Source organism: Henckelia pumila, chromosome 3 (assembly GCF_033568475.1).
Source record: "Henckelia pumila isolate YLH828 chromosome 3, ASM3356847v2, whole genome shotgun sequence".
Classification (NCBI taxonomy): domain Eukaryota; kingdom Viridiplantae; phylum Streptophyta; class Magnoliopsida; order Lamiales; family Gesneriaceae; genus Henckelia; species Henckelia pumila.
In genome coordinates this window covers 190,174,698-190,197,706 of record NC_133122.1, presented here as the reverse complement: position 1 = coordinate 190,197,706, position 23,009 = coordinate 190,174,698, and the positions used below count along the sequence as shown (strand labels likewise).

The window sequence follows — 23,009 nt, the reverse complement described above, 5'->3', positions numbered from 1 at the left end:
TCAGCAGCATTCACGGCATCCTCAAATCGCCTCTGGAGTTCATCAGACATTGAAGCTTGCATATAGCATTTAGCCTTGATATCATGGTCCCACCATTGATCAAGTTTTGCCAATTCTTCCGGACTTATATTAGCCGGTGCTTCCTTTGGAGGATTCTTTTCTAACACGTAGAAAATTTTCTCCGAGTTTAGAACAATCTTTAATTTACGGAACCATTTCGTATAGTTTGCGCCAGTCAATTTGTTTTGTTCGAGAATTGAGTATAGTGGATTGCGCGAATTCATTGTAATGAAATACTGAAAAGAAACAGGCAATAATCAGTGATTGTTTAATTAATCTACTAAGACATAAAATATGGCGAAATTTAATTTTATGAATTTCACTCCCACTATTTTAACGATTTCACTACCCTCTAGTAAAAAACGGAAAACTTGTTTCCTTAGTGAGAACATGGAGTCCAATTGACAAACTATAATCCCGAATAATATCAGCCAACCATAATTTTCAAAAGGTAGAGCCCAATTGCTTCCAAAGCAACCCCCATGTTTTTACCTCATGTCCAATAAGGGCCCAATAATATGACGCCGTTTAATGTGACATGTCAAGATGACCCCTCAATATTAAGTTGTGATGGACGGTCGCCATGTGGATCCCCAATAATATGAGCCAATCCCATGGGAGTTCCACCCAACTTACAACATGTGTCGATCCAATGTACAGCTTTCCGACGAACGGGCCCCCCCAGTAATATGAGCCGGACCGTGCCCACGGGTAGCATCTCATACATTGATCGTTGATGGAAGGTAGGAACATTTAAACAATATTTAAATTCCCTTTTGTTTATCTTGATATCAATTTTAAATCATATTTAAAATGAGGGATTTTTAATTTTGAAAATTGTCTCATCATGCAATATTTGTATACTTGCGGGATTCATACAATTTAGTCTAAACATGCATACAACAATATTATCATATATTATTTAAATGATGATCGATCCCAATCACTAATCGACCCGTGGTTGCCAATCACGAGTCTAAGTCCAATCCTAGGTGATATGCAAGTATGCAATGCAATCCTATTACATTGAGCTTCCAATTTACATTTTTTCGGTCTTTATTGTCTGCTGGGCCCACCTTTGTCTTCAAATCTTTATCTCCCACTAATTCTAATAAATTTACAATAAATTTCGATGACAAGTAGGGGATACATATTTAAGGGTGGGAACGGGCCATAAACCAGGCCTACTTTTTATTACAAATAACAATTCAAATTGGGCTATAAACCAAGCCCATTAATAAAACTCAACAACAATAAAACCAAATGTAAATAACCTAACATACACCTACCAAATTGGTCATGGCAATCGATCATCTTTTTACCCAATAATTAATTCAATAATTAAATAATTGGATAACATGCATTGGCATCATAATTAAAAAGATAAAATCAAATTTTATCTTATCCTTTTATAAGATCATATCTTATCATCAATTGTACCAAAATAATTAATTTTATAAAATCTAATTTAACGGATAAAATTTATAAATTTTCCAAAAATTCAAATTTATCCAAAAATCAATTTTAAAAATTTCGGACTCAAACAATTTGATCCGATGCCTCGTGGACCAATCAAAAACAATTTTCAATCGGACCAAAAACTAAAATTTCAAAAATTTCAAAAATTCAAAAAAATCAAATTTTTTTAAATTTCCGGACTGCCCGGGACATTCCCGGGCAGCCCCGCCTCCACGTGGGACAGGGCTGCCCACGTGGAGGTGGGCAGCTCGTCGCTGCCCGTGGGCAGCGACGATCGCTACCCTGAGCAGCGCCGAGCGCTGCCCTGGGCAGCGACGCTCGCTGCTTGATTGCCCTTGTTTCAAATTTAATTTTAAAAAAAATTTTGTTTTGTTTCAAAAAACCGAGGCTAAAAATTTTGTACAATCGATTAATTTTAATCGTTTGATCAAAGATTACAACCTGTCTCTGATACCACTGTTGGAACACGCGTTCTCTGATCACACGGATGTGATACCCGGAGCAGCGGAAGTTTAAAAATTTTATTGTCGATATGGAACGATTCCATATCGTGGGTATCAAATCCTAACGATTAAAATCTTGCAAGTAAAAATATAAATACACAATTAAATATTTTTACCTATTCAAGCAAAGGCTTGATTATGGACTCCAACAGAATTTAATCTGCTCTTCTTGTAAATCCCGGGAACCGATGACTATCACGATCAACCTCCGGAATTAAGTCCACGAATAGAAAACTAAAACCCTCTGATTGATTGCACTAGAAATCAATCACATGTTTATCGAAAAGAATAAACAGATTTGATCTGTCAATTCAGAATGTAATTTTTCACAAAAATTACAGACTGAATTATCTCAAAAGGGAGCAGAGGATTTTCGAAAATTTCTCTTGAAAAATATATGTGTAATTCGAAAATTGCAAGACTTAAAGCTTATGATTTTCGAACACTACACATGTATTTATAGATAATTTTTAGACTAGATTAAGTTATAATTGTATTAGGACTCTAACTCCTTAGGGCCCACAATCCATAACTTAAGCCCAACAAGCCAAGCTTGTTATTATAGAAATTAATATAAAATTCATCATGACTCCGATTGATAAACCGATTTCACCAATGTGCACAGAAACCATTTCTGCACTTTTTAAAGTCAAGATAATTTTTCTGAATCCGAATTCAGTGATTTCTAAAAATGTCCATCCCTATGTCATTTTAGGAAATTCCACTCCCTTTAGTTAAGAAGTCCAACTTCTCTTTCATTAAATTTAACTCTTTAAATTTAACTATCTCAACGGGGTTTAATAATCCATTACTTGTGTGACCCTCAATAGTTCAGGGATACAGCTAGCCGTGGGCTCACAACTCCTTGTGACTCGGAATAACAATTTTTGACTTACCCATCGAATCATGGTAAGAGCGCCTAGCAACATCGCCCCATGATTCCCTAGGTATCACTGATAGTGCCTGCAAGAACCAGTAGATTTTGGTTAGCATACAGTACGGTCCCTTCATCCATATATCCCGATCGAATCAACAACCATTGGTACATCGAGAGTCGTTCGAGATTCGACAACTATGCAATGCATCTTGAAGATCAAATAGTGACATCGCATGTGCTACTAGGAAACCATTTCTTAAAGCACATCATGTACTCTGGCCAGAGATTTGTCACACTAATATCTCCTTAGATCGCATAGGATATCCACACTGGAAAGTATGTGGTGAATCCTTGACAACAAAGCATCGACTCCTATATGTGTCGTAACTGTACCAAATCCCGACACCTGATGACCCCAATAGAGTCGATAAATGAGTCAAAGTACAGTACTAGCATATAGAGTCTCAATGATGTTTCAAGTAGTAAGGACTAATGGTGTACAACCAAAACCGCGGACTTTATCCACTCGATAAGTGATAACCACTTGGAAAGTCCGAATAGGGTAGTTCGATCATTCATCATATGAATATCCATTTGCATGCTTTGAACATCTCCATGTCTATTACCAATGAAACGTGGTACTTGGCATCATAAATGCTAGTCTCAATCTCGAGCGATCCTTATCCTTATTAGCGGACGGCTCAATTGACTAGAAACTGTTTAGAATATACAGTGACTATAAGATGTGTTTCATAATAGTGATCTCTCTTTATTCACTATCTCATCTTACTTACACTATAGTATATTCAAGGTCTTTATCAAAACAATAATAGTATATCATAATATAACAATATGAAGAAAGACAAAGAAAATGTCATTAATGAATGTAAATTATATTAAACAAAGATTGTTTATACATTGAGTCATAAAAGCCCTTAGCCACAAGTTGGCTAACCAGGCACCCACTCTTTTACAACCCATACTAGGTAATCATTGGATTTCTCTCGGGATTTCCTATAAATATCAGGTGCCTGGGCCTGGACTAGGTATGCTCCCATATTTAAATTAACTCAAATTCCTAAATTTACATATTTCCTCGTAAGCCCACTCTCTACACTTAATTTGACTTAAGCATCAGAGTGACGACGCCGGAGAACCCTCCGGTGCTCCACTGACGATTTCTTTGTCTCCGTGTGTGCAAAAAACATATTGGGAGCAAGATTTCATCGTTTGGACATCCCGGGTGGAAACCCACTCACCTTCCCGGTTCCATAGTTGTCTCTTGAGTATGATTATCTGTTTAAGTTAATTTCATACTTAAAGTACTGTTTAGTAGGTGATCTAATTCAGGACACTACACGTAGCTTTTGTTCAAACCTATGACACATTATTTCTGACTCTCGATTAATCGGCGTCTTTTCTACTTTATTAATTATAGTATATTATTGTCTAAATGAGTGTTAAATCCCCGCCTAGGCGGTGGGCGGCGGCCGACCGCCCCGCTTAGTGGGGAGTTTCCCGCTTAAATCCCCGCCTAGGTTGCGCCTCTGCCTAGGTGGCGCCTCTGCCTAGGCCGTCAAGTTATTATAAAAAAAATTATAACTTAAAAGAAAAGAAAGGGACCAGAACGAGAGAGATAGAAATAAAAACAAAAGAAAAGAAAAGGCGGAAAAAAGCAGAGAAACGAGAAAAGAGAGGGCCGAAAACGTGACAGTCTTCAATCTTCAAGCTTCTTGTTGCCGGCCGCCGCAACTCTCGCCGCCCCTTTCACGTGAGAGACTATATTATTAAAATTTTACACGAATTTCATACAAAAACTGAAAAAACATGACAAAATTATATTTTATAGTAAAACTCATAAATATCCCAAGATATTTATTTTTTATGTTTAAAAAAAACCGTCTAGGGCTAGGCGGCTAGGCGCTAGGCGGTGGGTCACGCCCATCTACCGCCTAGCGCTTTTTAGAACATTGGTTTAATTGAACCAAGATCTCGGCTGCTCCTACTTAAAACCCACGTGATATATATTATATATTAATTATTATGTTACGATTATTGTCATATAAATATATATTAAATATGATTAATTTTTTAGCTAATGGGATTACTATATTAGTGTGGTTGCTAAGAGTGTTGACTAGTGGCTTTCTTTGTTAGAACTGTGGACTGGATTTCGATGGCCGGATATTGGATTAAAGTATTCGAATTCTGAATTGGGCGGGCTGCCCTTGTTATTTAACGAATCAAGTTGGGGTATGCCTTATCTATTTCTTACATTTTCATAAAATTTAATCAAGTCAATCAATTTTCCCTTTTCTCAAGAGCGACGTTGTTGTATTTGCTTCTCTTTGCAATGCAGGAGATCTGTCGTGTTTGTAAATTCCTAAATGCATTAATTGTACTCTAATTTATGTTTGACCCGAGGTCGGGAGCCGAGCACATATGACATTATTTTTTTAATATAATAATTTAAATTAATCACAAAAATATACTTGACTAGTTTTTGTTGAAGAAAATCCATATAAACTTAAATCCAGAATCATCATGCTAAATCATCAAGATTAAACCTGTAAACTGAAGCGAAAACGTACCTTAATTCATAACAATTGATATCGATGTAGATCTGAATGGTTTGACCTTCCAGATCAACATGTTTGCCTTGAGAGTTCCTTCAGTTCTCTCACACTCTCTAACTATCGATGGGAATAGAATAGAATGACATCAACGTCGTGTGATCTGGGGACCATAACCCTTTATTTATAATTTGGGATTCTATTTAAGCTCATCAATCAAATAGAAAAGTTCACTAGTATTTACACATTAAAAGACACACCCTATTAGATACATTAAAGCCCAAATAAACCGAAATCTTATTTAGATCACTTTTATGGGCTAACTTAATTTGACAGCCCACAATACATAATTATTTACATATAAGTCCAAGGTTGGATTTATGATCCAACAATTTACCACTGGACTATATGTGAAACTTTATAATTATGTTTTGCAAAATAACCAAATGAACTCAACTTTGTTGTCATTACTGAAATGTATCTACAGCTAATCCGGTCCATCAATCATACTAACATAGGATCAAAAAGGCTTTTGTCACATTCATCGTAACTCGACCCATCAATAGTCACATATGTCAGATAACTAAACGACATGGATTATGATGTGGATGTGTAGCATGAAAATTGCATGTAACGTGATTTTAACATGCCTATTTCCAACTGGCTCACCTTAAACTTTAGTGAGATCAACCAAACAGAGTCGGAGTGTGAATAAACCAAAACCTTTATTTCTGCAGAAATAACCTTTTCTAATGTATCCATAAACTAAATAACCGAACATGTCTATAAAAGCACTTAAAATTACAAACTCCTACTAAAACTGAATATCCTTAAATGACAAAACACCCTTACAAATAATGTGCACACAAAACCTTTTGGGTGATAGTCCCTTAGCAAGTGGATCCACAATCATGGAGTTTGTACCGATGTGCTTTATAGACATTATTCACTCTGAACTCTTACTTCAATAATCAGAAACTTGATTGGATGTCTTATAACACACTATAAAATCTAATGTCATGACAAAGAGACTATAACAAGTGACTTTTTAGTACTCTTTTGTGAGATGACACCTGTTGCCAGTAGATTTAAATAGTCCAACATAGTTTTCACACTATCTAGGCATCCCATAAATTAGAGTCAATATACCAATTGATCTCAAAGCCGATCTGACCTCTGATATGTGAGCATAAAATTCCTTATTTTCTGTAAATTTCATAATACGTAATTGACTATTTTTCAATAGTCTACTCCTTAATTATTTAAATATTTATCCAACATCCCAGTCACGTATATAAAAGGTTTACGTGTATATACCTTAGCAATACATTAGATTCCCTACTACTAAGTCATAAAGAATCTTGTTTACAATTTTTCATCCCATATCGCTTTAAAACTTTCTCGATATAGCTTTTCTGTGATCATCCAAGAATATATCGAGAGCGATCCCAATGTATCTGGATATCCAGTACAAAAGATGCATCACCAAGATATTTCATCTCAAAATTATTAGCTAGAAATCTCTTGGTGTCATGCAACATATCTATATCGTTGTTAGCGAGTAAGCTATCATCACATAGAAAATCAGAAAAATATTTACTCCCACAGACCTTATATATACAATCATCGACCAAATTCATCTCAAACCGAACGAGATGATCACATGATGAAATGTAAAGATATCATTTATTAATTAAAATTCAGTACTATGTCAATATATTTCTGAAGAGTCTTTCAAAGAAACCAAAGAGAAAAACCTTTACAATTATATCATCTTATTGTGTAAAACCTCATTAATGACAAGACGAGCCTTATATCTTTCTACACTACCTTTTGAGTACTCATGGTTTTAAATATCCATTTAGAACCAATGAACTTCACACTTTAGGCAATAGGACAAGATATCAAATGTCATTGTCTTTCATAGATTTTATCTCTTTATATTGACATCAATCCATTTCGAGAGTTAGAATTTTTATGACTTGATATCACGTCAATGTTGACCTTATTCTCTTAGAGAAATACAATCAAATTACCTAAGACTGTATTTCTTCTCTCTCGAGTGGAACTCCATAATGACAAGGTTATTGAGATGTAAGAGTTTTTTTTTTTAGAATATTTCTTGAATGAGAGATTTACCTAAATTGTCTTACCGTATTATGTTTTTGAACAAAGTCAAAAATATAATTTTGATCAATGTCAATAACACCATTAACAATATTAAAATATTCTTCCTTAAAGATAATTTTCAAACTTTATCTCCCCCCCCCCCCCCAAAACTCGAAATCCTCAAAAACCAAGCATTTTCCTAACTGAGAATCAAATTAATTGTGGGATCATAAAACTTTTACCCCTTAGATCTTTAAGAATCACTTTAATCAAACTTTGTTAAGGATATATGCTGCATTTATTAGTATTTTTTTCCATAAATGAGATATAAGAAGTCATATCTAAAATAATCATCTATGAACAATATAAATTATTGTTGATCATTCCAAAAAACCATATGGAAGACCCCCAAATATCCGTATTTATAAGTTCAAAGACGTCCAAATTCTTGTTGACTTCAAATCTCCTTTAATTTGTTTGTATTTCCTTTATATATTTAACACAAATATCAAAATATGTTAAATTTAATGGATTGAGAATTTCGTCATACATAATTTTCTTTATTCTTCATCCAGAGATATTACATAATATCTCATGTCATGACGTAACTGAATTCTCATTTACTGGAATTTTATCTTTGAGACTTTTAAATTTAATTACAGGGACTCATTAAATGAAACAATTGTATCAACCGAAGAAAGATTATTGTAACGAGATGAAAAACCAGAGCCAACCAATTTTGAATCATGAAACAACCTAAATTTTTATTTCCAAATGAGCAAGAGAAACCGAATTTGCCCAAAATAGAAATAAAAATTACTCCGCCTAAAAGTCGGTACAATAAATGTTTCATTCAGATTCAAATAAAACTCAGGCCTTAACAATAATCTAAAATTTTTAATTATTTCAACTTTAACTGTTTTGCCATTGTACACCGATGAATCTTTCATCATCATTTGAACTTTAGCAATAATAATAATAATAACCCCGCATAGACACACTGATGATAGCACTGAAATCTATCCACCACATGTGTCTAGACATCAAAGATAAATTAACCTTAAAACAAACCAAATTTAGAAACTTTATTTTCATGAGCCTTTTAGCTCCACAGAAAAAACAACTATTATTTTCCGATTAACTCGGTTTCTTTTGTTGTTTTTTTTTTTTTTGAAGTGCTATATGTGCAGCTTACTTTATCCTTAATCATTTATCTTTATATTTCATTGAAAGTGAAGTTGTCAAGAACGTACAAAATTTACCCTTTCATTCTTGGCAAACCTCATTTTTAATATTCTTAAGGTGATTCTTAACTGTAGTTATATCTTTTCGACATATTGCCCTAAAGATTCCTGAATGACTTATCTTAATGATCATCAGACATGCAATTTAATATCTCCTACCTTTCCATCTCTCTCTTTTCAAAAGAGGTACTCTAGTTCATAAATGTATACTTGAATCAATCTTTATTGCAATATCTTTGATCATTATTTCTAGAACTATCAAGATGTTTAATTTTCCATACCTTGAAGTAACGAGCATCTTTGAAATTAAGAATAAATTTGATGTGAACAATAAAACTAGCAGGAGTATCCAAATAATAACTGAATAGAAATTTATCAATAAATTAAATATGCTCACAAAAATGCCCAAATAAGTAATATTAAATTCAAATAAAGACAATCCTTATCTCAAGATACCAGACACTCCATTAATATTTCATCTTTGGACAAAATATTAACTTGTAAATGATATCTTGGTGTAGTAATCAAATACTGATCATAATAACATATCAAATAATGAATCTTCCTTTGGGTCGATTTATTATTCATACGTAAAAGCAAATAATAATCATATATTTATTACCACAACTGCAAATGTAATTCTATTAAATAATAACCTTTCTTTGGGCCGATTAATTATTCACATAAGTTACATGTACAAAACTTTTTATATTCCAAAACAAATTAATTTCCACAATAGAGGTCACTTTGGCGACATGTTGCTTCAATCAATTTATCCCAAAATATATATACCTTAAACGTTCCTTTATTCCAATTTAATATAAAAAAAAATTGACCTTTTTCTTAAAAAATAAATTTTAAGTATTTTGGTCAAATTCAATTATTTAACCATTGATCGTACGATCAATGCTGACTGGTGGGAAAATCAGACAATTTACTGGTCATGGGTGATCTTTTCGGGTTGGATTCCCGTATATTCAAAAAATTAACTGACTCATGTATATTGAACTGATAAACTTAATCCATAGAAAATAATAATTTAATTCAAATAATGCAAACCTCATAAGGGATACCGAAAATTGATAGTCGTCAATAACATGCCAAATAATAATCTTCCTTTGGGCCGATTATTATTTACATGAAAACCGAATAACTATCACAATTTTACCCTTATATAAACACATATGTAATCATATTAAATATTGATCTTTCTTTGAGCCGATTAATACTAATAAAAAATTACATATACAAAAAATTTTATATTTCAAAATAAATTGATTTTAATCAACTCATTTTAAAATATATAAAAATAACCTTTTTATTATTTGAATAATTGGAAATTTAAACTTTAAGCCAAATTATCCTTAAAACCCAAAATAAAATGGGTTTATAACCGAATTAAACTTGATCCAAAAAATATGTGATGTGTTAAAAAAAATCTTAAATCTGAAATTTTGATCTTTAATTTTTTTTAATTATCAAATTTTCGAAAATTCCCAAAAATAAAAAAACCTAACCCATCATCATCTTCATCCATCCGACCGCCGCCCCCGCCCTTCCTCCGGCCGATCACCACCAGCCGATGACATACCACAAGGCGGCGACCACAACTGCACCATCACCCGTCCCGATTTCCTAGAGAACGGCCGAAAAAGTGGCCCCGAAATATTCGAAGCTCGGGACCATGACATTCGAAGCTTTGGCTTCGAAATCCGACGGATTTGAGACGGAATCCGGCCAATAAACTGTACTATGTGAGGCGCCTTATCACGGGCAACAAAACGCCTCATGCTTTGCCGCCGGAAACGTCATGTAGATCGGCCGATTGGCCCGATTTTCGGCGGCCTGAAACCCTAATTCGAATTTTTTGAATTTTCCAGTTTTTTTTAAAAAAAATCCGAAAATTAATAAAAACTGGACTAAAAATTCGACTTCGATTTTCTGTTTTCGATTAGACCAAATCGAATATAAACCGTATCTCAATGATTTAAACATGAGTGGCTCTGATACCACTTGTTGGAGAAAATCCATATAAACTTAAATGCAGAATCATCATGCTAAATCATCAAGATTAAACCTGTGAACTGAAGCAGAAGCGTACCTTAATTCATAACAATTGATACCGATGTAGATCTGCATGGTTTGGCCTTCCAGATCAACACGATTTGTCTTGGGAGTTCCTTCAGTTCTCTCACGCTCTCTAACTATCGATGAGAATAGAATAGAATGACATCAACGTCTTGTGATCTGAGGACCATAACCCTTTATTTATAATTTGAGATTCTATTTAAGCCCATCAATCAAATAAAAAGCTCACTAGTATCTACACATTAAAGGTCACACCCTATTAGATACATTAAAGCCCAAATAAACCGAAATCTTATTTAGATCATTTTATGGGCTAACTTAATTTGACAGTCCACAATACATAATTATTTACATATAAGTCCAAGGTTGGATTTATGATCCAACAGTTTTTACATATACACTTTAACAAGTCTATTCTTTTCGATTTTTTCTTTAGAAAATATGAAAAGCCCTAATGTCCAGAATCTTTCCAGAGCAATGGCACGTAGCTTTCATCACTACATGCATTTATGCCGAATGGAAAGAAAAATATCCTAAAAATACATAAAACGTGAGTGTATATAGGAAATAACCAAAAAAATTTCTTAGACCATCTCCATTAATCCAACACCATTTGGTGTTAGATTCATTCCTTCAACCGAGCGTTATGTTGGAGGAATGCTATAGTATTGCACCAATGTAGCTACGCTATTCCTTTCCCCTTTTTCTTTTTTTGTTTTGTTTTTTTTTTGTTTTATAATTGTGTATTATAATATATTTTGAGATTATTTATTCAATAAATAACTAAATTTGTGTTTTGAATTATATTATCAGTTGAAAAAAAATAATAAAATTAAATATTTTAAAATAATTCTTAAAACATATTTAATTAAAAATTTTAATTCATTAATATTTGTAATGAATATCTATATATAAATTATTTTAGATATTATTGATATTTTAATTATTTGGTCTAAAAATATTTTGTGATTGTGAATAAAATAATAAATAATATTTTGAGAATATTCTTTTTAGTGTACAGTTTAGAGTTAATGAATTGAAGATGAGTTTTGTATTTGATGTAGGAATTATACTATCTTAAGTTAGTGTTACACCAGTATAGCGTAATAGATTGGAGATGACCTTAAAAACACATCAAACGTGAGCTTATAACAAATGACCAAAAACCTAAATCATCCTACGTTGATGTGGGGTGTCAAAACACAACTCAACCCGCCAACCCAACACGAGTCGACCTAAAAAATATCGGGTTAGAGTTGAAATTTATTGGGTTCGGATCGAATCGGGTTGACCGAAAGTTAACCCGAAAAAATTAATCGGGTTCGAAAATTTTTATTTTTATTATTTTTATATAAAATTAATAAATATTTACTATTTTATATATATTGTATGTTTGAAAAGAATTTATTGTATATCTATATAATAGATTTTCTTCATTTAATTTTTATTTTATATAATTTTTATTTTTAAAAATAATTTTTTTATTTTTCGTAGTAAGTATATACTTTAAGACTTTAAAATTTAAATTATATATAAGCTTAGATTTTGTTATTATGTGATTAAATTAAATATTACTATTATTATTGTGTGTTTTTAATTTTTATTTAATTATTTTGTTAAAAAATAAAAAATAAAATCGGGTTGATCGGGTTATTTGGGTTCGGGTTGGTTTAGATTCGGGTTGAGAAATTTTTAGAAAATGGTTTCGTCAACCCGATCCGAACCCACCCGAATTGACACCCTTGTTAGAAATTGATTTGGACCTAACTCACCTCAAAAGCTAGCTCAAGAGGTGAGGGTTCCCCTTATCTATATTAAGGGCTCGCAGGAACTCTATTCTACCGTTGTGAGATAATATTTCAACACACCCCCCACACGCTCAGGAATGAACATCTGGAGCGTGGAGATATTAACGGGTGACCTAACTATAGACAGCCCAATTATGGGCGGTCCAACACACACGGAGGACCTGACTCTGATACCATGTTAGAAATTGACTTGGACCTAACTCACCTAAAAAACTAGCCCAATTATGGGATGTCCAACACACACGAAGTGTCTGGCGCTGATACCATGTTATATATTGATTTGGACCTAACTCACCTTAAAAGCTAGCTCAAGAGGTGAGAGTTGCTCTTGTTTATATTAAGGGCAACCAGGAACTCTATATATGTTAGAAATTGATTGTGACCTAACTCACCTCAAAATCTAGTTCAAGAGGTTAGAGTTGTCCTTGTCTATAATCTATATTAAGGACTCCCAAAAACTCTATCATATCAATGTGAAACAATATTTCAACAACTCCTACGTTGATGGGATTGATTTGAAGCGATTTGTTTAATTAAATTATCGGATTTCAAACGATGAAAGAAACATTTTTAAGACTAAAATCCATAGGACCGCATTCCGCCCATTTCCATCCAATCCGAATTCCGAAGCTCATCAAATATAATTTTTCCGCAACTTGTAAAGAGCTAGCTAGCTACCATCTCAACTCAAAATCCAGTTCATGTGAATATTCGACACGTGTTAATACCCCGTAACATCGCAATTATATATATTATATATATTTTAAAAAAACATCGCAATTATGAGTTTAGTCTTAGTTTGTCTTTATCCTTAAAAGGCTCAAACATCTCCCCGAAATTTCATTTCCCCCCATGCTTTCCCTCCCACAAAATCCCATGCAGGACAAACACACCCTATGTGGTCAACGTTCCAAAAAAACACCCAACTCTCCAATGTATTCAGATCGCGTGTTTATCACTCCGCAAATCTCTCCGTTCATCGAACTGCCAAAGGTGTCTGAGATGTGCGCGTGACTACTCAACTCTTTTCCAGCGAGTGAGTTATAATTAGTAGTTTTAACTATCGCGATAAGCGAAATAATAATAATAATAATAATAATAATAATAATAATAATAATAATAATGATTAATAATAATAATAAAACAATTTGTAATTTGCAACGAGGTGGTCGGAATTTGTACCGGCTTTCTTCTACTTGAGCAGTGTGTGGATCCGGTCTTCCAATGCATCAAACGCCCCGTGGAATTAAAGAAATTCTTTTTAAGTAAATCACTCTCCATAGGAGATACCATGCCAATTTAGCATTTTAGCTCATATTGTTTTATTTTTTCAAAGTACAAACTAATTATTTATATATAACTAGCATATTTGCGCGCACACATACGATGTGTGTGACGAATTTTTTTGTTTATTATACTTAATTTCAATAAAAAATCTAATAAATTTATAGCAGAAAAAATAAATTTTTTTTGGGTTAAAAATGGTTAGTTTTGTTATGTTGTCCACCAATCGTGCCAACTTCTGTGCCCACCATGTGCAATAGTTGAGTGTTTTATACATGGTGGACACAGATGTTGACACGGTTGATGGACAGCATAGCAAAACTCTAAAAATGGTAACCATAGTCCATAAGAAGTAGTTAAATCATCATTGCTTCTATTAGGTATTTTTCGTTTCATTAGTTTTTCAAATAATTTGAAAATTTTTTTGACGGTAAACTCGTAACTTTATTGAGAAAAATCATCCATTACAATTCATACAAATCAAAAAAAAATTTAAAAATAGATAAATAAATAGAAATTATTATTAATTTTGTGTGGCCATACCAAGAGACCAAACAATTTCTATAAGGTTTTCTTACTTAATATATAAGTATAGATATAAGACTACATATTTCATTTTACTTGAACAACCATCATACAATTAAATATACACTTCATTGAAGAAATAATCGATAAATTAAGCACCGAGCTATTGTTAGTTTGAACTGAACAAAATAACATAATTGAAATTATGATGGAAAAGATTTAGAAGAGAGTAACTAATTATGTAATTTTTTAGCATTAAATATACATAAATAATTATATTGGATTGCTTTTTTCAGCCATGTGATGATAATAAAAGAAGGGAACCTGTAAAAATAATGAATATAATAATAAAAGTAAATATAATTAGCTTGGATGAAATGATTTGAGGTTTGATGGAGCGTTTCAAAAAGGACAGGCGTGGAGGGTTATTCAGATAAAAGCCCTCTCTGCATTCTTCTTTAGGTAGCCCCCAACGCTCTACCTTCTACGCACTCCTCTCTTTCCTGCGTCAAGGGAGAACCAAAAGGGCAAACCAGAGGGTAAATTCATACGTAATAAGAAGATATGATTCAGACCCCAAGATTGAATCTTTAAAGATAATGAGCAGAGGCTCCAGTGTCTTCTTCTTTGAAGAAGATGGTTTCTCATATCCATGAACAAGAATCCCTTCTCCAAAATTCCATTTTTGATGCCCTTTACTGCGAAGAAGAGCGTCTTGACCAAGATTCCAGCGTCGGGTTTGACTTGACAGAGCCACAAATCGAGGATTTTCGCCAGATTTCCGAAAAGCCCCCCATTTTTCTGTTTGAGCACGACCTTTTCTGGGAGGATGATGAGCTTTCGAGCCTTTTGTCTAAGGAGAAAAAACAACCCCGTTTGAGTTTTGAAGAAATAATAGTAGATGGCTGTTTGAAAATGGTGAGACATGAGGCCATTGTGCGGATTTTGAAGGTGATTTCCCAATATGGATTCAATGCCCTGACTGCGGCTTTAGCTGTGAACTACTACGATAGATTCATTGCTAGCCCTTGCTTTCAGAAGGATAAACCATGGATGAGCCAATTGGTTGCTGTGGCCTGTGTTTCTTTAGCAGCCAAGGTTGAAGAGACTCAAGTCCCTCTTTTGATAGACTTTCAAGTATGTTTTTCCATCCCCGTTTCATTCTTTGTGCGTCTTCATTAAGTGCCTCTCTGATTTGATTGTGTTGTTGTTGGGTTTTGATTGTGTGCGTGCTTTAGGTAGAAGAATCAAAGTATCTTTTTGATGCAAAGACTATTCAGAGAATGGAACTCTTGGTGCTTTCTACACTCCAATGGAAGATGAATCCCGTGACACCGATTCCATACTTTGATCATTTTATGAGGAGATTTGGATCGCTAATTAATCCACATTGGGAGTTTTTGTGGAGGTGTGAGAGTTTGATTCTCTCTATACTCACCGGTATGTAGATCGGATAATTTTGTTATAAAGATATCATAACTTGGTTTGATTGTTGATCTCTCTCTCTCTCTCTCTCTCTCTCTGTGGTTCTTTCTTCTTCTGTTTTAATTAATTTTGCATCAACTTATAATGTTGTCTGTTTATGTACGCCATCACAGATTTTAGTCTCCTACGATATCTTCCTTCGGTTGTTGCTGCCGCTACAATGATGTATGTTACTAAAGAGATTGAGCCTTGTAAAGAGTCGGAACTCCACAATCAGTTTGTGAGTGTGCTTAAAACCAGCAAGGTTAGCTATCTCGAGGGTGATAATATGTTTTGTTATTTTCTTTTAAGGTTGAATGGTTACGAGACTTAAATTCTTGATTATGCATTATAAACAGGAAAAAGTTGATGAATGCCATAAACTTATCATGGAGATAATGGATGATCATGGCAATAAGCTGCGTTCCAAACGTAAAAATGAGTCGATACCGAGCAGTCCAAGTGGTGTAGTTGATACTTATTTTAGCTCAGATAGCTCTAATGATTCTTGGGCCTTTTCATCATCTGTGTCATCATCACCAGAGCCATTGTTCAAGAGAAGGAGAGCTCAGGATCAGCACATGAAATTGACTCCTCATAGACTGCAATCTGGCTTCTTATAATCTGATATTAGCAATGGTACTTCGTATGAACTCTTTCATCATGTCTTATATCATAATCCAAAACAATTATGGTACGTTTACTCTGTTTCTTGCTAATTGGACGATGGATCAGACTTATATTTATGATTACTATATCTTTAATATATTTGATCGAGGATGGAGAGTTATCTCCGAGAGAGAAGTGCTATCAGTTTCATCATCGTCATCGCCCATGAGTACCATCATAGACGTTATATTCATTGAATATGAATTCAAAACCACTTTATGTGCAGCACGAGGCATATTTCTGCCTATACATGTTTGATCGAGGAATCAGTGACAGGGATGCTTGATGAGTGTCCCATGTCTTTGGTTGTTTGCAAATAGGATGGATTCTTGAACTAAGAAAACTTTCCCGTGTATGCCAGGTTGGCAATCTCTTGGTTTATTTTACCGTAAAATTTCTATTAATAAAAATTGTTTATTAAACTGAACCACTGTCGAGTACGTAAACATACTGTGTTCAAAAGTTTTTATATTAATTTTATTTATGTGGAGTCTTCTTGAAGGCATGAAAAGATTGTCTGCAGTGAGATCTAAGTTGCTGTTTGATAGGGCTTTTCTTGCTTGGTTTTGACCTTACCGACAAGAAATCCCCCTTGTGAAATAATCTAATTTGAAAATTAGGCATTTTTAATGGCTTTAGTTTGGTTTCGTTGTATTTGGAATCTAGGAAAACTAACAAGATTCTCGGTATACTTTTATTGATTGGACTTGTTTAGTGTTCTTGGTTCTTGCTTAAATGTGAAACATAGCAATTATTTTCAGTACAAATCTTTTCTATAATTTGTTGCCAAATAATATATTATATTATATGAAAATTCATCAGTCTTGTACGTCGGGACACATGATGTGAATAACAGATGGAACACTTGACCATCCTTGAGATCAATTTTTTTTTAAAATAATTTTCCCGTCTCGTGACTGGTTGACTTGGGTGATTAATTTATATGTATTTTTAGTTGATGCGTTTACAATCTTAACACGTGAAATAGATGAAAGCAACTCAATTTTCACGCCAACCATAGAGGGAATAGGTATCAAAGGAAAATTCCAACATAAAGTACATCCATTATCTTTTGCTAGACTCAACTTACTTAGGTAGTGTTCCAAAGAGCTAGTAGGAAGCAATTATCAGTTTTTTTTAATAAAATTTTATTAAACAAAAGTTGAAAATTATTTTTTACTGGCTCTTCCAAACACTACTTCAATGCATTTGGATCATTGGGTTAATCTAAATATGCGGATTGCGTAACGTCTTGCACAAGGGCAATTGAAATAACTATTATCATAAGTTGTATTCGATGAACTCGATATATTTGGATCATATATGAATATGTCGTCATCATCCTGCACAAGGGAAATTGGAATAACTATTATCTCAAGTGGTATTCAATGAACTCGATATATTTGGATCATATCTGAATATGTCGATCACATGATATCATGTAGGAAGACCATTTGAAACAACCTGTATCAAGTGTCTTGTGATGATGTCCCCTTTAGACCACTTGATTGAGGAGGTGAAACATAATCATGTTTACCAGTGCATTTTGATGCCAATTTTTTTTCAGAAAATATCAAATATGAATGAATGAATGAATTATTGATAGCTATTCTGCCTATTCATCATGATTATATGTCAAGTAGTCTAATGATTACCAATAAATGAAATTGATGACAACAACTTCTATAAAATCATTGAGGTGACAAAATAAATTGGTAATAGTAATTTATCAAAAAATAATTTAGCATATGGTAGGGTAATGTAGTTCAATATTCATCAGAAGCATTCATAAAATCTTGAAAGCAGTATTAAAAGCACTTCTGCAATAATATGCCCATGATTGATATGATACAGCAAGTGTGGAGGGAACAGCAATGGAAACCTTTTTGATAGATTTTGGAATATCTTGGAACTCTATGGTGGATATTTTGGAGATAAAAAAAAAAAAGAAATGAAGGTTGATTGTTTTTTGTTTGGTTATATTTAAAAAGAGGAGATGATTAAATGCACAACTTATGACAGTGTTAAAAAGCTTTGTTGAATTTAATAGTATAAGACTATAAGTAGTGAAAATCAGAAACAAATTTTGTTGGGAAGAGTTTTATTTTTTTTTTTTTAAAAAAAATTAAAATTCGAGTAATTTTATTATCATTTTTAAATAAATAATAAATTTGTTTATGGGTCTTGAATATGTTTTGTATTTGGTGATTCATGAGATGGGGCTTCAAATGATTGCCACACTTTTCAACCGTACGGGCTGCACGGCCTATTAAATTGGGCCCGACCAATAATTCTGGTATAATTTGATGACCTTAAAATGCAATTTGCATAAAGATATGCGGCGGAAAAAGAATACAAGTCCGAATTTTTTATTTTTTTTTTTAAAAGACTATTGAAATAAGATAATATTCATCCCCCAGTCTCATTTTTGGCTTCTCATGATGGAACCCTAAAAATAATAATTTCAAAAGTTTTCACTTGACAAAAAGATTACAATTTGCACCTGCCCTCTATAATTATTCTAGTATGCTTGCATCTTGCATGAAAAAGGAAAGGGTACAATTACTTTGTGTTTTTGGTATGTTCAGCTTGCATTATTAAAACTTGAACCACTTTCTTGTGAAGTGTACATACACATGATAATATCTTTTGTAAGATTTGGCCACATACTTTAAATTTTCAAGTTTACTATCAATGACAGGGAGGAATGGCCAACTAAGGTTCGATAAAGAGATATACTTAATTATTTCCTGCAATATATTATGCACAAAATTTGTTCTTACCAGTAATGTACAGGTTTTAAAGGGAAAAAAATGTACAAAATCCGGAATAACATTATTAAAACGAGTGGTTGGACACACGCATTGTGAATATAAAATAGTACAAAAATGTCACGAAATTTATATGCGTGATAACTATTGAAATTATATTGAAAGATAAATGCGAGGAAGTTAAGGGATATTTATAAGAAAACAATTCAGAAAATGAAGGTTCTGTTATAAATATATTGCTAATGTAGATGATTATCTTTATTCATGTGAATTTGAAATATTTGTGATCATGATAAATATGTCGAGATAATATATGTAAAAATTTGCATTCTATTATTTCTTCCCCTTAAATAGGGGTATTGAGTTGTGATAAGTGCAATTTTTGCACTTACATTTTATATTATTTAGCATGGCTTTTGTTATGTTTTGAGCGATATTATGCATTTCTTTTGTTGTTTGTGTTGTTTGCAGGAATTTGAGTGCTAATTATTTTATTTGATGAATAAGGGACAAAAAGAATTGTAGAAAAGAGTTGAAAAATGGAATTTGAGAGTGATTAGTCCAGCGCTCCAGCGCTAGACGGAGTAATTTAAGGGTGAAAAAGTCGAAGGTTTAGCGCTATCAAACCAGCGCTTCAGCGCTGTTGAAGAAATTGGACGGGCGCTCCAGCGCTACGCAGTCTCCTAAAATTTGGAAAGTCTTGATCGAGTTTTAAAAAGGATTTGATGGCTTATTTTGAGGGTTACGAGGGTTTTTGAGAATTTTAGAGCATAGAGACGGCTATTGAGAGACTTGGCAGTGCACAAGAGCTCAAGATTCCGGTACGAATACGGAAGACGGCGGCATCCGGCGACGGAAAAGCTTAATTCTACTTCGTTCTAATTTTTCTTTGAATTCTATTTTTCTAGTTTGATGGATTATTTGAAGAACAAGTTTTTTTTGATCTTTGAATTTATTATGAACTAATTTCTTATTCTAGAGGTAGACGGATCTTGACTGAAAACCATGATTAGATATTTTGATTTATATATTTAAATTTCTTCGCACAGTTTATTTGTGTTTTCCTGATTTTAATGCTTTCAATTTACTGGCCATAGATTGAATGATATTTTATTTAGAATTTATCACTCGAGAGAGGAGATTTTGAATACGACATAGGAAAATACATCTTTGGTGTTTATATTGTTCGAGAGGCATATAACTCCATAGAAGTCATTAGAAGAATTCTTGTGCTATTTACCGGATTTAATAGTTAAACTTAGATAGACATATTGAGTTTGCTATTGAATACGAATATCTGCTTGACACTCGAGAGAGGTAGTAGAAAATAATAGGGATTTTTGCCTAATAAACTAGAAGAATTGATAATTAAACAATCATTAGAACTATATTGTGGTGAACAGTCAAGTGAAGTCGAACCTCTAGCATTCATCGCTTATTGAATTTTCATCTCGTGACTTCGTGGTTATTGAATTTTATTTCTTGAAAATTTTAATCTTTTTAAACTCAAACTATTTTCGTAGCTCTATATAGGATTATGATTTTATTAGTTACAAATATTTGATATAATATTATTTATTCATTCTCCGTGGGATCGATCTGGACTTAAATTCCTATATTATAACTTGACATCATGCGCTTGCGCGCGAAAAACATGCAACAAGTTTTTGGCGCCGTTGCCGGGGACTGAATTTTATTTGATTTATATTAAATTATGCTAATTAGTCTTAATTTTGATTTAGAGCATTTTATTTTATTTTGCTGGTTCTAATTTTAAATCTTTCCTGTCTATGCAGTTTATGCAAAAAAGCCAAAGTTACGACTTACTGCTCTTTGATCCGAAAATCAAGAAAACTGATAAAGCTTTGAGAAAAGCTAGAAGAGAAGAGTTGCACCAAATGGCTGAAGAAAGAGAAAGAGAAAGAGTTGTCAATAATGCTTCGGTGCCTATCAGAGATCACTTTCGACCGGTGATCAATAATCATTATTCTGGGATAGCTCGGTAGAATATCACATCAAATAATTTTGAGTTGAAGCCAGCTCTGATTAATATGGTGCAGCAGAATCAGTTTAGGGGTGCAGCTACTGAAGATCCAAATTTGCACCTGCGTACTTTTCTGGAGATTGCTGAAACAGTGAAGATTCATGGTGTTACTGAGGACACCATCAGACTACGATTGTTCCCGTTCTCTCTTAGGGACAATGATCGTAGTTGGTTGCAGTCATTACCTCTAGAGAGTATCACTACATGGGAAGACATGACATCCAAATTTCTGGCTAAGTACTTTCCTCCTGCCAAGTCTGCCCAGCTGAAAATTGAGATCACTAATTTCAAACAGCAAGATTATGAGCTACTGTATGAAGCTTGGGAGCGGTACAAGGAATTGCTGAGGAAGTGTCAAACCATAATTTTCCAGATTGGGAACAGATCGAATTATTCTACAATGGTTTGAATGGGCCAACTCGTATTTCTGTGGATGCTGCTGCTGGTGGTTCGATATTCTCTAAATTTCCTGTGGATGCATATGAGATGCTTGAACAGATGACTATTAACAGTTATCAATGGCCGAGTGAGAGATCTGCGATAAGAAAGCCTGCTGGAATTCATGAGGTTGATGCATTCACTGCTTTGACTGCTCAGATGGCTACTATTTCTACACAGTTGGCTGCACTGTCCAAAGGGAATCAAAGTTCTACTGAGACAGCATCACTGGCGACTGCCGTAAACTCTGCTGATGGATTTGAGAGTGTGGAGCAAGCTCAATATGTGAACAACAGGAATTACAACAATTATCGAGGTAATCCTGTACCCAATCAGTATCATCCTAGCTTGCGTAATCATGAGAATTTTTTCTATGAAAACAATAAGAATGTGTTGAATCCTCCACCGGGGTTCAATACTCAGAATGGTGAGGGTAAAGCATCGTTGGAAGATTTGGTGAGTAATTTTAATGCAGAATCATCCACAAGATTTAAGAGGAATGAAAATAGGCTTGATAGTATGGAGACGCACTTGACCAATGTGAGCGCTTCTATGAAAAATCTTGAAACACAAATTGGTCAACTGGCAAATGCATTGAATAATCAGCAGAGAGGTGTGTTTTCTAGTAACACTGAGGTTAATCCTAGGGAGCAATGTAAGGCTATTACTCTTAGAAGTGGTAAAGAACTTGGGACTGATAACCCAAAGGCAGTGGATGATGCGGAAGTTGAAGAGATTGTGGTGGAGTCCGAAAACTCTGATAGCAAAAAATCCAGCAAGTCTGCAGTTGTGCCTGAGAAACCGCCTATGCCAAAATCTGTTCTGCCATATCCTCAGCGGTTCAAGAAGAAAGAGTAGGATGAGAAGTTTTCTAAGTTTCTTGACATCTTCACGAAAATTCATATAAATATTACATTCGTTGATGCTTTGGAGCAGATGCCACACTATGCTAAATTCATGAAGGATGTGATGGCAAGGAAGAGAAAGCTTGAAGAGTTTGAAACAGTGAAGTTGACAAAAGAGTGCAACGCCATCCTATAAAAGAAACTGCCACAGAAATTGAAAGATCCAGA

The 23,009-nt window shown here is 33.8% G+C and overlaps 1 protein-coding gene and 1 non-coding gene across 2 annotated transcripts; one reads left to right on the top strand and one right to left on the bottom strand.

The window, feature by feature from the left end:
• Positions 1-14,939: 14,939 nt before the first annotated feature.
• On the top strand, positions 14,940-16,780 carry LOC140891700 (cyclin-D3-3-like). Its single transcript, XM_073300307.1, has 4 exons — positions 14,940-15,687; positions 15,789-15,990; positions 16,149-16,279; positions 16,374-16,780. The coding sequence occupies exons 1-4, from the start codon at positions 15,187-15,189 to the stop codon at positions 16,635-16,637; spliced, it is 1,098 nt and encodes a 365-aa protein (XP_073156408.1). The 5' UTR covers positions 14,940-15,186; the 3' UTR covers positions 16,638-16,780.
• A 4,981-nt stretch (positions 16,781-21,761) lies between these two features.
• On the bottom strand, positions 21,762-21,866 carry LOC140894091 (small nucleolar RNA R71). The gene has a single exon (XR_012153642.1). It is a non-coding gene; the product is annotated as a small nucleolar RNA R71 (small nucleolar RNA).
• Between the last annotated feature and the right edge of the window lie 1,143 nt (positions 21,867-23,009).

What these genes read in the sequence shown, in the direction of transcription:
- LOC140891700 (XM_073300307.1), top strand. Translation starts at nt 15,187, where the DNA reads ATGGTTTCTCATATCCATGAACAAGAATCCCTTCTCCAAAATTCCATT. An exon ending in CTCTTTTGATAGACTTTCAA is followed by an intron (nt 15,688 to 15,788) that starts GTATGTTTTTCC and finishes TGCGTGCTTTAG; the next exon opens with GTAGAAGAATCAAAGTATCT. An exon ending in GATTCTCTCTATACTCACCG is followed by an intron (nt 15,991 to 16,148) that starts GTATGTAGATCG and finishes ACGCCATCACAG; the next exon opens with ATTTTAGTCTCCTACGATAT.